Raw genomic sequence first — 17,442 nt, 5'->3', positions numbered from 1 at the left:
AGCAGCAGCAGCAACAACAACTATGCATTTCTTCGAATCACCACTGGCTCATCTTTGAAGCACAGCTGGCTGTTTGCCTAAAGCCTTGGGTCTTTCACACCAGGGCATTGTGGGATGCCAACAGCCCATTGCAGGGTCCAAAGGTGACTTGGAAGCAGGCACTGATTCAAAACAACCTGCTGCCTGTATTCTTGTCTTCCTTCCTTTCCTCCCCTTGTAAATGTTCCCATGTAGCATCTGTGAGGGCAAGAGGAACTGGAAGGAGATGTGGTCAGTGGAAAGCACGAAGCCACAGAGGAGAGTGTGGGACCGGGGCAGTGTTGCTTTTCCCACCTCAGGTGACAGAAGAGCTTGTGCTGGCCGTGTGAGTGTCACAGGCTGAGTGTTTGTGTTGACACCTACCGTCTCTGTGTGTATCCTATCGGCACAGCCCCCCCCTTCCTTTGTCTCTCAGTACTTCTGTAGGCTGTCATACTAATTATCCATTTGCTTTCCATTCCTGGAAACTGGCATTTGTTGTTCTGAAAGTTTTCAAAGAGCTAGGCTTGTGAGTCTGTTTAACAACAACAGATTTCTGTAGCATCACTGGGTGCTCTTTAAAATAAACTGGATTTAAATCTATGAAAGCTCATGCTGTGAAACAGATTAATTTTAAAACTGGCATAAGACTCCTCCCTCCCTCCTCACTCATATTCAGGGCTGAGGCAGACTCCCAATCATTGAATAGCTATGGTCAGTACCTTGTATCCTGTGGAACCTAAAGACCATCTCCGATAGCTTACTCAAGAGCAGGACTGAACAAAAAATTCAGTCTATATTTTTTAGGGATAACAATAGCAGTTCAAGTTTTTTTTCCTCAAGCAAATGGCAATTTTAGGTGGAAAGGGGTGTGTGTCTTGATTTCTTTGTAATCACAGATGTGTTCGGAATTAGCAACTAATAGGTTTGGCCATGCATCTGTGGTCACCTCAAGGCATAGTACTTGGTCTTGTTATTCATCTTTTTTTTTGCTGCTGCTGCTGTTTTGGCTGCCATTTTGAGTACACGGACATTTCCAGCTGTTCCAAGTCTTGGCTGCATTTTCCATAGAGAAGAAGCAGAGCAATGGTTGGCTATTCGATGGCAAGTCCCCCCCCCCTTTTTTTGGAAAGTGCACTTCAGCCACACTTCTGTGGTATACCTTTCTGAAGTGTGTATCCTTGTTACTGACATTTAAAAGATATTGCTACTGATTTCTCATTAAGTTCATACATTATTTCTCAAGGCTGTTCTGCTTCTTCAGGGAAATTGATATTTTTTCTGACACTCTTGAGATTTTTTTTTCATTGATGATTTTGTTTGGAACCAGCATTTGTCTACACTAGTATAGATGTTGTGGGTGATGATTTTTCTAGTCTGATTAAGTGTGGAATTCCAGCAAAAGGAAAAAGGTGTGCTGCTTACATACCACCCCATAGCACTGAATGCACTCTCTGGGTGGTTTACAACTTAATTATGCAGGCTACACATTACCAAACCTCTCCCCAGCAAGCTGGGTACTCAATTTACCGATCTCAGAAGGATGGAAGGCTGAGTGAATCTCTAGTTGGCTGTCTAGGGTTGGACCTGCCTCATGAGCAGAGTTTTGGCTGCAGTACTGCAGTGTAGCCACTGCTCCACAAGCATACAGTAATACATTTATCAGGTGTTAACAAAACATGATCGTACCACTGCTCAATTATGGATTACTTAAGATGCCATTGTGTTCATTGCTCTTAAAAGTAGCTTTCAATCTTTGCTTGGGAGGGTATTCCATTGAAGTAAGTAGTAAGTCATAGTAAGGCTTTTGAATAAGCGTACATTGAGATCAGGCTGGCAAAGGCAGCAGTCTTGAGTAATGAGATTTGAAGACTGAAATGATCAGCAGCCATCTTGTAAAATATTGATTTTCTTTGTGGCATACGTTCAGTGCAGGAACAACTGTTGTCCAGTGCTTAACATGAATGGATAACATTGTAGATTGTATATATAGCATTGAAGTTCTACTTAAGAAACAGAAAACTAGTAGTGGCGGAAATGGTTTTGAATGTTGGATCTCTGCTCCTAGAGTGAATTATCTGGACAAGATTGGATGTGGGACAATCATATTCAGTACTTATTTGATTCTTGAATGTTGCAATCAAATATATGAATAAATCCCACTTATAAGAGTATACAGCAATATGAAATGAGATAGGCTTGCGTAGTAGAAGATGGGCAAGATAAATATGAAGTGTGCTTGTTGCACAGACACCTGGTTTAGATGGTACTGTATTTTTTAAAAACTTTTCTATGCAAACTGGAAAATCTGGATTAAAGTCTTAGCACAAATATATCAGTCACTGTTGGTCTATTTCTCAGTGCTTTTTTTAGAGCCTACTGACAAGAGTTTGGATCTCAATGCATTTAGGAGCCTAAAATATCAGCTGCAGCTACAAATTTCTTGTGGTGGAGCCAACAATTGATTAGTAAAGACTTCAAGCAGCAGCTGCTAGGACTTGTGGAACTGCTGCAGAGGGTTTGAAGTGACAAATAATTTGGCAGAGAAAAGTTTACTGTAGAAAGTTACTGAACTAGACAGATTTCTGAACACATTTTTTTCTGTTTGCAGGAATCAGTGCTCTTTTGGGTACAGGTATTTCATTCAAATAGTTGTGAAAGTTACATGCTAGAATACTGTACAGTATACTGTATAGGAAACTAATGATTGTTTTATAGGGTTGTTTTATAGAATGATCTCTAGATGGAAAGAAGCACATTATTACACATGCTACTTGCATTCTGCAGAATGCTTGGTATCTACTAAATATGTGTCTTCAACAAAGTTTAAGTAGACTGAGCTATACAATAGTATAGGTGTGCAAATGAATGAATTATTGTGGGAAGAAGAAGAGGAATGCTACCCCCACCCCCACATGCCAGCCCAAGTTCCACCATCTCTCAACTGCAGCTCTACCCATGGGCAGGCTGTCCTCATGCGTTGCAGAAGACAGAAATATTGCAACCCTTATTAAAGGGAAGTGCCCGCTTAATTCCTAAAAAAAAAAAAAAAAAAAAAAAAAAAAGGCAAAGCCATTGACCGATAGGAAAGGCTGGTGTTTTTTGTTGTTGTTTCCCCCCCCCCCCCCATTTTTTTCATTTCATTCAGAAATAAAAGAAAAAGGTGGCCTGGCTCCTAGTTCCTTCTACTTTAAAAAAATGGTGTGTGATCATTATTTTAAATTAAGACCTTAAAATGGACAATAACATTCTTGGAGGTGGGATTTTACATTTGGGAGGAAATTGAAGGCTTCAGGGAAGTCATACAGAATTTTTGGGTACAGGGAGACTTGTATCTTTATGGATTTCATTTCACTCTTCCTTGTTATAAACTGGTACTCAGCTTGAAAACGAATGTCCTAACTCATTATAAGAGATTTCTGCATTTTTAGGTGGACTTCTTAGTCTTGGATGGGGAAATTTTGGCCCTTCTGATGTTTGGGACTTCAGTTGCTAGAAGCCCCTAGATAGTATACAATAGTATAATGCAAAATATATGAATACCCTAGACATCTTCAGTTAGAATTAGTGCAGGACATTGTTTCTTCTGAGGTGCAGTTTGGCCCTTCCCCGCTCCCACGTGTCCTCTTAAGTAATTTATGGTGATTCCATTATGCGTGGAGTACGCACATATGTGTAGTAGTGCTAGGAGTCAGTTTGAAAGACGGGGGTGCATTCTCCTTCCTTCCTTGGTTTTCCAACTGAATTGTGTGACTCAGAAAAAACCCTTCTTCAAACATAACTAAGTCTTAATCCTTGAATACATAGAAATTTCAGGACAACTGTGAGAGGAATCCTATGAGGAAAGGCACTTTTACAGAACGGAATGATGGAAGTCTGGGTTTGTTTGTTTGTTTGTTTTGTGGTAATCACTTTGGAGGAGTGTCTGTGATTCTACTGTTCACAGTAGTTTGTTAAACATCATGAAAGAAGCATCTTGATTTATCATGTATCTAAGTTGGGGCTTTAAAAAAGAGCTTTGGGGCCATAGAGTATTGAAATGTCCCATAAGTAGTTTCTCAAATCAGGATTTTGCTATCTTGTTATATCATGCTATGTTTTCTTATAACCTTATAACATGCTATGTTTTCCTCCTTCTGTAGCTTCTCCTCTCTTGCTTTTTGCTAACCGAAGAGATGTCAGACTGGTGGATGCTGGAGGAGTGAAGATGGAGTCAACAATTGTTGTTAGTGGCCTGGAGGATGCTGCTGCAGTTGACTTCTTGTACTCACAGGGTGTTATTTACTGGACAGACGTGAGCGAAGAAGCCATCAAGCAGACTTACTTTAACCAAACTGGGAATCTGGTACAGAATGTTATTGTTTCGGGTCTGGTTTCCCCAGATGGCCTGGCTTGTGACTGGATTGGGAAAAAACTTTATTGGACAGATTCTGAAACAAATAGGATAGAAGTTGCTAATCTCAATGGAACATCTAGGAAAGTTCTCTTCTGGCAAGACCTTGACCAGCCAAGAGCAATAGCCCTGGATCCAGCTCATGGGTAAACTATCCTTTCTTTAATTTTTTTTCCTTTGGTTTTCAGGATTATGGTTGTTTTGTTAGGAATTCTTGCCTCTGCAAAATATAATCTGTTTCAAAATCATTTTTCTCAAGGTATTTTTCTCTGAATATGTGTTTAGATTCAGAGGGAAGATGCGAGAGAATGGCAAGCTGTATAAGAGTGCTACAACTAAAGTACTGAAGAAAACCTTTAATCTATCTCATTTTTTTCAGCTCAGGCCTCTCCGAAAGCTTACTACATGCATTTTTAATTTGCAGTTAACATAGCCAGTTAAAACTGATTAAGCAAGTTTTGTGTTTGAATGAATGGTAGGTCCAGTTCTTTAAATCTTAATCCTGACTAGTTATCAGATGTTATGCTGGGAAAAGAAAAATCAAGTAGCTTGAAGATGTAAATTGCTCTTTAATTGTTGACTGTTAAAAAAGTCTATGGTTGAACTGGCAAGATATCTGCTCAGCCTAAAGATCTTCTGCATTAGAGAGGAGAAGCAGACCATCTGCAAACTAGACGTTTAGTGAGACAGACGTTCGCCTGATCTGGCAGTGCCTTTGCAGTTTTATGACAAGCAAATGTGTGCTTAACTGTTACAGTTTATTACATTAGTACATTTAAGTGCACTTTTGTGTCTGGTACAATAATGATATTAAGAAGAGACAGTCCAGCTAGATTGTAGTGTAGTAAATAAACAGGTGTGAGCAGAGAACTGAACTATTTAAAAGTTTTATTGAATTTCATCCTGTATTTATGGATTCCCCTTAACTTTATGCTTCAGACACTTACTGAAAACAGTTCATTAAATGTCCAGATTACTTTGATGCAGATTACTGTTAACATGTAGAGTGCAATCCTGTGTGCATTTACTAAGAAATAAATTTTACTGTGTTCCGTAAGGCTTTCTGCCAGAAAACTGATTGTAGGATTGCAGCCATGTTATTCCTATAGTATGTACTCAACAAAAAATATTTCACTAGCAGAGTTATTTCTGAAGCATGGAGGTTGGGATCTAAAATGCTATCCAGATATCTTTCTCTGTATGCCCTATTTCCTCCCTTTTGCCCCTATGTTTCTAGAACCTAGTTCTGAAATTTAGGAGACTTTCCTGAAGAGTATTTGATAAGGCATAAGAGGAGATGCTATGGAAGTCTTCCTGTGCAAAATGTCATGTAAGAGCAGAAAGGAAATAGCATGTATGAGCTTGCTTATGTGTTTTAACCATTCTTCAAATTAGCACTGTTGTTTTTTCACAGTTTTTCTTTGTGCGGGTGCTTGTAATGTGCAGGTCTTTTAATTATTTAAAACCACATGGCCTCTTTTCCTTCTCCCCTTTACCCCACTGGAGATTAGATATCATTGTGGTCATCCTAACCCTGGATGCAGCAACTCTAAACAGTGATGTTGTGTTGCAACCAAACTAGAATATTTTTCCCTTTTTTGCATTTCTTGCATTTATTTCCCAAATGTCACAACCTATACTTTTCATTTCTCATTGTGTATTCTACTTTAATCGTATGTGTTTTATGATTTCTTGGTGTTTCCCCCCATTCATATTGTCATTTCTTTATTTGTCATCCTTACAGTCCAAGAAATCTTTAATGTCCTTAATAAATAGACATTTCAAATACTTCTGTATTTTTTATAATGGCCTGTGTTAAAGTACACAGTTCTATGTTGTATAATAGAGCCAAGAATACATAGTAGTGTGTCATGCATGCTCTAAAAACAGTTTTAAGAAGTTGCTCTGAGACACCTCTATTTTTTTTTAACTTTATAGCTATTATCTCACTGTTCCTTCAACCAAATTCTAGGGCATTTAAGTTTTCCAGAATACTCCATACTTTCATTTTGGATCTTTAAACTATCTCATTCTAAATAATTCCAAAGATAATTAAATGTAGTTGTATTTCACTATATGAACTTGCTTCAAACCATACCCATTGTGCAGTTTGATGTTGGTATAACTGCATCAAAATAAAACATCTGAATACATATATTTTGATTGACCAGACTTACTGAATGTGGTTGTGCTGCCATCTAGGAGTAGCTGATTTTCAAACACAGCTTTCCCCCTTTTTATGCGATTCGTTCACAACACTGTTGTTTACCTTCTGGCCCAGTTTCCACGGGACCTTCAGCAAACTGACATCTTATTTGATGTTGGTAATTAACCTGACTTCGCTTTAGAATGTTTTGTCCCTTTTTCTGGATCCTGAGGCCTTTCACTTTTAAAATGTATATCTTTTTCTCCATCAAAAAAGCAATGTTCAGGGCAGCTAACATCATATTAAATCAATAAAGAAAGCATGTCATCAAAACCAGATCAAAGAAAGAGGGACAGGCCATAGACAACAAAAATTTAAAAACAGGGAACCAGCTAAATAAAATTATTTAGCCTAGTAGGCTCAAACCTTGATGAAACAAAGATATCCTGGCCAAGTAGCAAAGGGGAAAGAGAAAGATGGGAGAAATGTGCATGGATTTTCCATGGGGGATATATCTAGGGTTCCACAAACCCCATTCATTTGTGACATACAGGAGACACTTACAAAAGAGGAGTCTAGTATTGTAAACGACATGCTTACAAATACAGACGGGGGTATTTGTATACAAATACGAATATCCCCATGCATCTGGACTTAATGAGGGTCCAGCCCCTGGGGCCAGACAGTCCACTCACACGTCTGGCACTGGCAGCAGCCTCGCTCATCCTTCCAATCACTCCTGGAGCCCCCCCCCCTCTCTTCTTGCTTGGCTGGCTACTCAGCAGCCATGCAGGGAGACTTGTCCTCCCTCCCTCTGCCTGGAGTGGCTAGCTGAGAGGGAAGAGAGCAGGGCTCCAGGAGTGATTGGAAGGATGAGCGAGGCTGCCGCCAGATGTGTGAGTGGACGGTTTAGCCCCAGGGGATATACTAATACCCCCATCTGTATTTACAAATATACTGCAGGAAAGCATAATTGTGTTGCAAGAATGTTCGTGGGAGAATTTTGTTATCCAGTTGGAGTTCCCTCACTTAGTGAATACATTTAATTTTGATGTGCATTCCATGTAAATTCCATGCTCTCTTATTAAAATGGCTTTTTTGCTTTTGGTTGATGAAGTCACTTTCAGCAAGATATGCAGTAGGACCGCTTTATCTGCTGGATTGGTAACCATGGTTTGCTGCAGCCCTTATATGCAACATAAAAAGGTGTTCCCCTATTTTTCTTCTTGCCCCCTTGCATGTAGTATATATAGGGTTCCCTTCATATTCATGGTTTCAGGCATTCATGGTAGATTGTTGAACTGATCCTCTTTGAATGTGGGGATCCTACTGTATTTGATTAGATTGTTTCACTTCCTGCATGCAGTGTTTTCTAAAACTGACTTTCCCATTCAGAGTGTGATGCCTTCAAAAAAGCTGACTTGTCCTTCTGGCTTCTCTGCTTTGGTCCTTTATGGGACTTGCTAAGATAGGCTGTGAAATATATCAGATACTGCTGCACAAGGTACCATTCTTGGCTTAGTGTCTTGAGAACTTCTTGAAAATCTCTCTCTCTCTCTCTCTTTCATACATCTCTCTGCTTTGCCTTGTAGTGGCTTTTGCAAAGTCTGGAGCTATGCGTAGCAGAGGGGAAATGCATAGCAGAGAAAATACGTGGCATCTTCTGTTGGCTACTGACAACAACTGTACCTTCTTCCTCTGTCAAGATGCTTCTGTTTCTTTTTGATCATTTTAGGGATACAGAACTCTTTAGTTGTGAGAAGTTCACACATAGATTCCTAGTGATGACACGGAGATAACAAGTGGCTTTGCATCCCTAAGAAATTGCAGGGTCTGAAAATAAAGTGGGTTTTAAGAAAGAAAGAAAGAAAGACCCAACTTCGCTTGTTCGAAACATTTCCAATGAAGCAATGAGTAAAGTTGGGGTAAACATCATTTTTGTAGAAATGTAATATATCTATGATAGAATACACTAATTTTCACAAAGAAAATATTGCAGCCCATTAATCAAAAACACACAACTCTGATAAATTCCTTATGTGTTTTTATTGCCCCAGAAAGCATATAAATGCGAGTAGATAAATAGGTACCACCACGGTGGGAAGGTAACAGTGTTCCATGTCTAGTGGCATTGGCCACATGACCATGGAAACGGTCTATGGATAAATGCTGGCCCTATGGCTTGGAGATGGGGATGAGCACCGTGCCCTAGAGTCGGACACGACTGCACTAAATGTTAAGAGAAACCTTTACCTTTTTAATATGCACAAACTTTTTTAAAGAGTAGCTTTAAAATGCTTACAAGACACCTTTTAAAAATAGTTAAGTCCTCCAATATAAATGTTACATATTGTGCCTTTTATATTTCAGTGGAAAATATTTTATTCGAACTATTGAATTGCCATCTCGCCTGGAACTACCATTATGAACCTTAAAAAAAGAGAATAGTAATAATAGATGGAGTGCAATGTTGAAGTCTTGAGTTCAGTTAAATTACAACTGAGGTATATTACAGTATTAGCATCCACACCCCACCCCAGGATGTTGTTATTTACAGAAAAGAAAGTACTTTTGTAGAAACATTTTAGAGTTTATTTTGGGGAAAATATTTCCATAAAGCACTGTTTCCAAGTGCAAACACAAAACGTGTGGAATTCCTCTAAACAACTCTGCTGGCAAAGCTTGACTTGTAATTTGCAGTTGGATCAAGTGCCATGCAACATTCTACCACCCACTTGTAAAAGAGAAGCTCCTTTACAGTTTTTCCACCTTATGCTTTCAATATTTGCTGTACCATCTACTTTCAGACTTCTGGTTTTAATCTAACATTGGCCTAACATCTTGGGCAATGGATACAAGATTTGTTCTGCCAATGCATTGTCCTTTTGCCTAGCCAGCTCCCGGGCAGGTGGTCTTTTTTGCCTGGATTCTTGGCAATCATCAGTCAGACAGCCTTTGGTTTCCATTTATTTCACAGAATGGAGCACAGTGCTGCTTGTAGACCCTCATCACTGTGTAATGATAAATACAGACCACACTGTGAGTTTTTTAATACCAATGCCTAGGTTCATTACTGTGAGTCCTCTGTGTCCTCCAACCTGGAGGAGCTTGGATGCAAATATTTACGAATAACTAATTAATTGCAAATTAATTTCTTACAAAATTCTTGTTTTTTAATAACTTATTTAAGGAGAAGGAAATACAATACATATCAGCTTTCTGATTTTGATTAGAAATTACTCATTAGGGCAATGCTTCAAATAGTCCTTGCTGGCAGCAAGCTGTTAAGAGTTTTGGAAGCTGGATTAGTTGGAGTGCCTTATTAGTTCTTTACATTATGATGAATTCCAGCTATGCTTGTTGGATCAAAACCAAGAGAGATTATACAAATTATGCAATTTAAACATGAGCTGTAAATGACAGCAGTCCTCTCCATCAGATGCAAGAAGTGTTGCTTCAGGTTGACAGGTTATGGCTAGAGATAATCAGCAAGGTCAGAGAAAATGGAAAAGCCACGTAAGTACAGTGGACCCTCGACTTACAGACGGCTCCACTTGCAGACTTTTCGAGTTACAGACTTCTCTGGCCGCAAAATTTAGGTTCAACTTTCAGCCGGAGAATCATCCTACAGACCAGAAAAAAAACCAAAATGGAACAAAAATGGCTGGTTACGGATTAATCGGTTTTCAATGTATTGTAGGTCAATACGACCTGCAGCCACCGTTCCAATACGGATTAATTCCGTAAGTTGAGGGTCCACTGTACCTTAACTGTAGTCAGTAAGAATGCTAGGTGTTAACATAAATGTTCTTGTACTGATGAGCTGATTGATAGTATCCCTTTGTCCCAGGTGATTAATCGCAGGTGTTTGTCCCAACTGAATCCAGAGTCTGAAGGGCCCTCTCACTGTTTTACTTGTTTTTAATATTGCTAGTTCTGACATAAGATTTGTCTCCATTTATTATTTTGTATAGAGACTGGTTGATGTTTCTATTATAAAATACAGTAGATGTAGGAACCCAAGATTTTTTGAAAGATGTTTTTAGGTTTTCTATCTGAAGTGCTAGAATAGACACGAGTATAGAGTTAACATCTGGTTCTCTCACAGGGTTCTGAAGGCTGTATCTCTGTTGAGAGGATTGTTGTTTGTTTTTCTGTTGCCTTTCTTAAATTGAACAGCGGTCTGTAATCAAGAATAGACCTACCATCAAGGCCTGCAGTATGGTAGTATCATTGTCCAGATTGGGCTGTAGGTCACTGGTGGCACTTATGAATAGTATTTCACTCTTCAAAAACAGATCTCTCCAATCATATACAGTATGACAAATCAGCTCTAGTATGAAGATTTTGTGGTCGTGTCATTTCTAGATGTACTTGCTGCCCAGAATAGACCATTGGTCTAGATGGGTGGGGTAGAAATCGAATGAATGAATGAATGAATGAATGAATGAATGAATGAATGAATGAATGAATAAATAAATAAATAAATAAATAAATAAATAAATAAATAAATAAATAAATAATACTATCATCTATCTGAACTTTTTAAAAAATTCTAACATTTATGCATTTGGTGAATGGGAGACAGATTGTTATTAACGGTAGCTGGAATTTGGAACCATCTGGGTCTGTTAGGCGATTCTAATTTTGTTTCTTAGTATTCTAATATTTGGATTTATGGTGCTGCTTTATCCAAATGTGGACTGTAATAGTATTGAGACTGCTTTCACATGTGGATCTAATGAGATACTTCCACTTATGGAAGCAACATTTGTGAGTAACTTTAGGAGGCGATGAATCCCCCCACAGCTCTTCGTGCAGCCCAAAAATCTGTTCTGGAGGCTTGAGGAACCCCCCTAGAGTTCCTAGGGGGCAATGGGCAAGAGCCTGGGTTGGATTTACCACAGAGTTTCCCACACCTACACTAAAGAGACATGGCTACATACTTATTGATGGAATGCATTTGGGTGTTTAGGAGGGATTGGGGGGGCAGTGTGGGACAGCTAGAGAATCTAAGTCCACCAATATCTTGTGTAAGTGGACAACCCATTTACTCATTCTGACGGAATGCTGGAAAATTTTCATCTTTAAGAAAAACAGCATTATAATGGCTCTTAGCTCGCATAACTGCTCCTGCTAGAGTGAAAGTGCCAAGGGTAGTCAGAATTCCCCTGATTCTTGGCCCGCAGTTCCAGTTCTTTAGCTAGTTCTACCTCTTCCCCACTTTTCTCTTTTATATATGAGCTAATGAGATCTGATGTGCCAGGCTGTTTCATGAAGATAGATTAATGAGGTGAGCAGCATTTTTGGAAGTTCCAATTTCTTATATAAAAGCTAGTTATTTACATAAACTGCTTTCTGGTTTCTTTGCCTCAGTTCAGGTTTACCTTCAGTAACCTCTGCTTTGAGTTTTCAAACCATGGACATACATGTTTTCTGTCATATAGATCCCTTTCATCATTTAAATAGGAGGCATACGTTTAATTTTAAGTGCTTATGTTAAAAGTACTGTAATTCAAGCTTCAGCCACAATTTTTGAGTACTTACGAAAAATCAAATTTTATTTTAAAAATGTTTATGCAACATCTAAATTCTCTTTTTAAAGAAAGACCCTATTTTAAATTATAGCTAATTGCATTGTCAGTTGTGTGGGGCTCCTCTTGTCAAACATTTCTGCCTCTTTTATTCAAGGTAGAAAGGTTTCTTTGCTGTGGCCTCATGCATTTCAGGCTTCTAGATAAATTCTGTATTGCATACTTCCTTTCCTCTCCCACATTTCTCTGGCAACAGTTGTTAGTTTCATAATTTTTTCCTCATTACTTAAATAAATCTGTGAGCATGTCAGCCTTTCAGAATACTATGATGTTTCTTTGTTTTCAGCGAAATTGCTTTACAGGGTTGTTTGGGCTTATTTAAATATTGCATGGTTCAGTTCTACTTTTGTAACGTTGCTTTCCAGTTTACAGTATTTATTTTGTCAGTTCTTCTGCTGTAAACTATTATTCTTCCCCTGCCACTTTGGGAATATCAACAGCTGCATAAATTATGTATGACAACCTTCCATAACCTGCTACCCTCCAGATGTGTTGGACTCTCACTCCTTTCCCCCCTTTGGCTGGAGACAGTGGAAGCTGTAGTACAGTATCTCTGGAGAGTACCATTTTAGGGAAAGATACATGCTGTCAAGGCATAGAGGGTGCTTTATTTTGGTTTTCATGTTCACTTTAGGAATGCTTGACCTTAACAAGGAACATTGTGGCCTGTTTACCTAGCATCCCTTTGTGGGACTTTTTAAACAATACTGTCTGGGTAGCATTTCCAGCTGGTTTTGTCAGTGTCAGTGTGCCAACAGTTAGTATAATATTTTAATACATATTCTATGTGGTCTTCACAAAACCTGAACAATGTTTGGTTATTTAACAAAACGCTCATCCCACACACTTTCCAGTTGATTTTTGCTGCTATGTAAACATTGCTATTTAACTGTATTCTTACTTATTTCATCTCAATAGTCTAGACCGACAAGAGAGAATCTTTATTGCTTAATCCAGAGACCATAGTAAATACATTATTTTAGTACAATTACAAACAGATATTTTCCAAGTACAGTACTTGTATCTACATATAGAGGCTCTAAAAACAAATATTGCAACTATGTTTATTATGAGTAATTTGGGCGATTGTAATAAAAAGCTCAGTTTCTCAATAGCCAGAAACTACTTAATTTTTTTTAAAAAAAAACTGGCTTACTCTTGTACACAAAGTGTATGGTCCCTGTCTTGGAGTGCCATGGCTTTTGTATAAAATGGACAAAAAAACCCAATTATTGTTGCTCATTATTAGACTTTATTCAAGTTTATCAGCTCAATAAATAGGGAATAAAGTAGAGGTTATCCGTCTCAAATATGGGGTGCTTGTGACCACTGTGATCACCTGTATCCCCTGCAAAATGCATGCCCCTTTTTTCTTCATTGTACATGGTTATGAAAGATATACCACTCTTGCTTTCGATTCTGGGTACTTTATATCCATGTGTCTTCACAGTGCTTCCATATACGGTGTACTATTTGTGAAACTCCCAGTTTAGCAAGATATTGTATAAGACCTTACATTGCACAGTTACAAGGCACTCTTCCAATTGTAGGTCTGCCTAGGAATCTTTTTTGTTCTTCTGGGTGTTGGTTCTCTACTTCTTCATGTGCTTAATTTTGGGATGTGATTGAGGTTTTCCTAACACCTCCCCCCCCCCCCAATTCTGTATTCATCCTGTAGACTGGAAAAGTCCTGTATGTTGTGATCATTCAGTTTGATGGTGGTCCCAACTAAAGTAGACCCATTGAGCTGATGGAATTTGTATAAGTATCGACTCCCCATTTACCAGTTAATTCACTGGGTCTCCTCTGCTGGTAACTAGTGATTTAGACCAATGAAATGGCCTCCTGTCAAAGGTTGAAAGACATTGTGAGTGATCAGGATGGCTTCGTGAAGAGGGGGAACCCCCATAAGTTGCTTTCTTGTTCCACTCGTGCAGATCTCCACTGGATCAAAAAAGGACCTGGAGAGAGGCAGCTGATGGATGAAAAATTCTTCCTGTGGAACAGAGTTCCTATTTATTGAAATTTTTAAATCTGTAAATATGAATGATAAAATGAGTTTCTACTGTTTCCTGTTACTTAATTGTAGAATCTCAGTTTTAGGAGAGAAGGCATGAAATTGACCTCAGTGTTTTTATACCTCTAGTGCAGTGGTTCTTAACCTTTTTGAAAGAAACGCCCCCTTGAGCCATTGAGGAAGTTATCATTGCCCCCCTCCCTGAGGTGATGATATCTTACCTACCTATCTACCTACCTACCTACTTACCTACCACCCGGGTGCGAGGCAGCACTTCACGGGGTGAGGATGAGGACCCAAGAGACCCTTTCCTTCCACCCGATCCATACTCAGTGCTCCCCTAAAGGAGACAGGTGAGACGTGGCAGGTAGAAAAAGCTGGATCATCTGGCGGCAGCAGCAGCACCGGATATACTGCCAGCACTGCGGCTGCAGTCGCCTTCACAGGTTTGGCTCACTCCAGCGCCCCCCTACCGCCCCCTTCTGTTCTTTCGCCCCCACACCGCCCCTTTTCATTCTACCGCCCCCCTGAAAAATGAAATCGCCCCCTGGGGGGCATTATTGCCCACGTTAAGAACCACTGCTCTAGTGCATTTATTGTTAATATATGACAAGAGTTAATATATAGCATAGTTGTGATAGTAATGAAAACAAGATGCCTAGGAAATTCACTGCCATGTAATCAGGTATGAAATCTAATGCATAAGCACTAGTATGTGCAACTCATAATTTCTTACATCTCTTTCTTTGATGCATACAAGACTGTTTAGTCAGTGCTTTAGCATTATTTGCAGTTTGTTTCTGTAGATTTTATAGTTAAGTGGCCAAACATTGATTGCAAGTACGATCACACTCTAGCATTGCTTTGCCATCTGTGCTGGCTGCCAGTCCATCTCTGGGCCCAATTCAAAGGGCTAGTTTTAATTTTGGAAGACTGAAATGGTTTAGGGCCAAATAAAGAAAAATCGTCCAAGGGTCCCTCTCCCAGGTGCCCAATGGAAGGAAAGGCGGGTGGCTATAAAAGAAATGGCCTGAACCCAACTGTGAACCCATCTGTGAATACCATCCTAAGTCTCACCTGGCTTTTAGATTTTAGAGCTTTCAGAGAGTCAGTGTGCTGTTGCAGGTAGAGTGTTGAACTGGAAATAAGGAGCTATAGGTTTAGATTGGCATTGAGTCATGAGGTTCACTGCATGAACTTCAGGCCAGTCTTTTGACCTTCTCCCCACCTCCACCTTGTCAATTTGATTTACGTACTTCACAGAGGCAGTGTGCATATAAAGTTGGGAAAGAAGCTAGGCGTGCTGCCTTAAACTCACTGGAGGAAAGGTGGGATGTAAATCTCTGTATAAATGCATTGATTTTAGGTCTTTGCACTGTTTCCCCCCATTTGTTTATTTTCATTTTATGCGCTGCACTGATTTCTCCTAATGGTGTAGTTTTTTCTTGGTTTTGTTTTGTACGGTTCTTAGCACTTTTTAAAAAATATGTTTTTTAATTTACAGTTACACAGATTTAAAAACTTTGGTAATGGACGGATAAAAAGTCAGTCGTAGAACAAAAGGAATAATAAGTTGATAATAAGTTGTTATTTCACTTTGCTATTAATAAAATGTAATTGGAAGTTTTATTTCAGTGACATGCCTAACTATCTTATCCTATTCTGTTGATAGTAAGCTTGTAGGTTGAAAGACTGAATTTTACAAGTGATAATTTATTCTTTATTTAATCAGTATTAATGTATTAATATAGTCCTTAAAGCAGGGATGCTGATCCATCCAGATGTTTTCGACTACCTGTACAACCCTCACAGTAATCCATCATTGGCAATACACCCAGGGGATTCTGGGAGTCATTGTACAAAACATCTGAAGTTTCAAAGGTTTGTCACCCCTACCCTAAAGGGTCTGTGAGCCTGAGAGAGCTTTTGTGCAAATTCACAGTACTGAAAAAAGTAGGAAACAGTTTTCAGCTCCAGAACACAAGAAAGCAACGTGGTTTTCCTTCTGATCAATTAAGCTGTAACATTTTTAGATGAGAAGTCTAGCACACTGCCCAAACAACCTGATAAGTAGAGAAAAGAATACTTACATTGAGATTAATGTTGATTTTATGATGTCAGGGTTTGTTTGTTAAATTTAGAAAGGGTTCCATTCTTTCATTGTAACATTTGTATTTTTAATTTCCAGATACATGTATTGGACAGACTGGGGGGAGACACCTAGGATAGAACGTGCTGGAATGGACAGCAGTGTTCGGAAAATAATTGTAGATTCTGACATTTATTGGCCTAATGGACTCACCATAGATCTTGAGGAACAAAAGCTTTATTGGGCAGATGCAAAGCTGAGTTTCATTCACCGAGCAAATCTAGATGGCTCTTTTAGGTAAGTGTGCGTATGTGTGTTTTCTCCCTTCCACCCCTGCTCAATAAATTTCAAGCAGCTCTATGGTACGGAAACAGCACTGGTCACACTGCTGGATGACCTGTTGAGGGAGGCTGATAGGGGCAATATGTCCTTGTTGGTCCTCCTTGACATCTCAGCTGCCTTTGATACCGTCGACCACAGTATCCTCCTGGGGAGGCTCTCTGAGTTGGGAATCGGTGGCCTGGCGCTTGCCTGGCTCTGATCCTTCTTGGAGGACCATCCCCAGAGAGTACAGCTTGGCGAGAATGTTTCGACTCCATGGAGCCTCAATTGTGGTGTTCCGTAGGGGTCGATAATCTCTTCAATGCTGTTCAACATCTACATGAGGCCGCTGAGTGGTGTCATCAGGGGGTGTGGGGCATCGTATCATCGGTATGCTGATGACACACAGCTCTACATCTCTTTTTCACCTTCTTCAGTGGATGCCGTTCCGTCCCTTCAGTGCTGTTTGGAGACTGTACTGGAATGGTTGCAGTCGAATGGGTTGAGGCTGAACCCGGACAAGACAGAGGTCTTGAGGGTGGGTGGTCCTTCCATCAGCGGTTTGAGTGACTCCCTTTCTTTTGGGGGGATTGACCCTCACCGCAAAGAGCGAGGTTCGCAGCTTGGGGGTACATCTGGACGTGGCGCTTACCATGGAAACCCAGGTAGCTGCCTAGAGTGGTCTTAACCGACCAGATAGGCGGGATATAAAAATAAATAAATAAATAAATAAATAAATAAATAAATAAATAAATAAATAAATAAATAAATAAATAAAATTTTAAAGAATGAATCCTCAGCCCTACAAATAGTGCCATTGTGAACTGGCTCTTCCTTGATGGCATTTTACACTGATTTAGATTT

At 39.4% G+C, this 17,442-nt stretch overlaps 1 protein-coding gene across 1 annotated transcript in view; it reads left to right on the top strand.

Moving 5' to 3' along the window:
* The window catches only part of LRP5 (LDL receptor related protein 5), a 153,233-nt gene that overhangs the window by 43,921 nt on the left and 91,870 nt on the right, over window positions 1-17,442 (top strand). Inside the window, exons 2-3 of the mRNA XM_020784181.3 lie at window positions 4,161-4,557; window positions 16,357-16,554. Coding sequence (XP_020639840.3) covers window positions 4,161-4,557; window positions 16,357-16,554 — 595 coding nt within the window. The remainder of the gene's footprint in view (window positions 1-4,160; window positions 4,558-16,356; window positions 16,555-17,442) is intronic.

The sequence above is a fragment of the Pogona vitticeps genome, chromosome 1 (assembly GCF_051106095.1).
Source record: "Pogona vitticeps strain Pit_001003342236 chromosome 1, PviZW2.1, whole genome shotgun sequence".
Taxonomy (NCBI): domain Eukaryota; kingdom Metazoa; phylum Chordata; class Lepidosauria; order Squamata; family Agamidae; genus Pogona; species Pogona vitticeps.
This window is presented reverse-complemented; position numbering and strand designations above follow the sequence as displayed.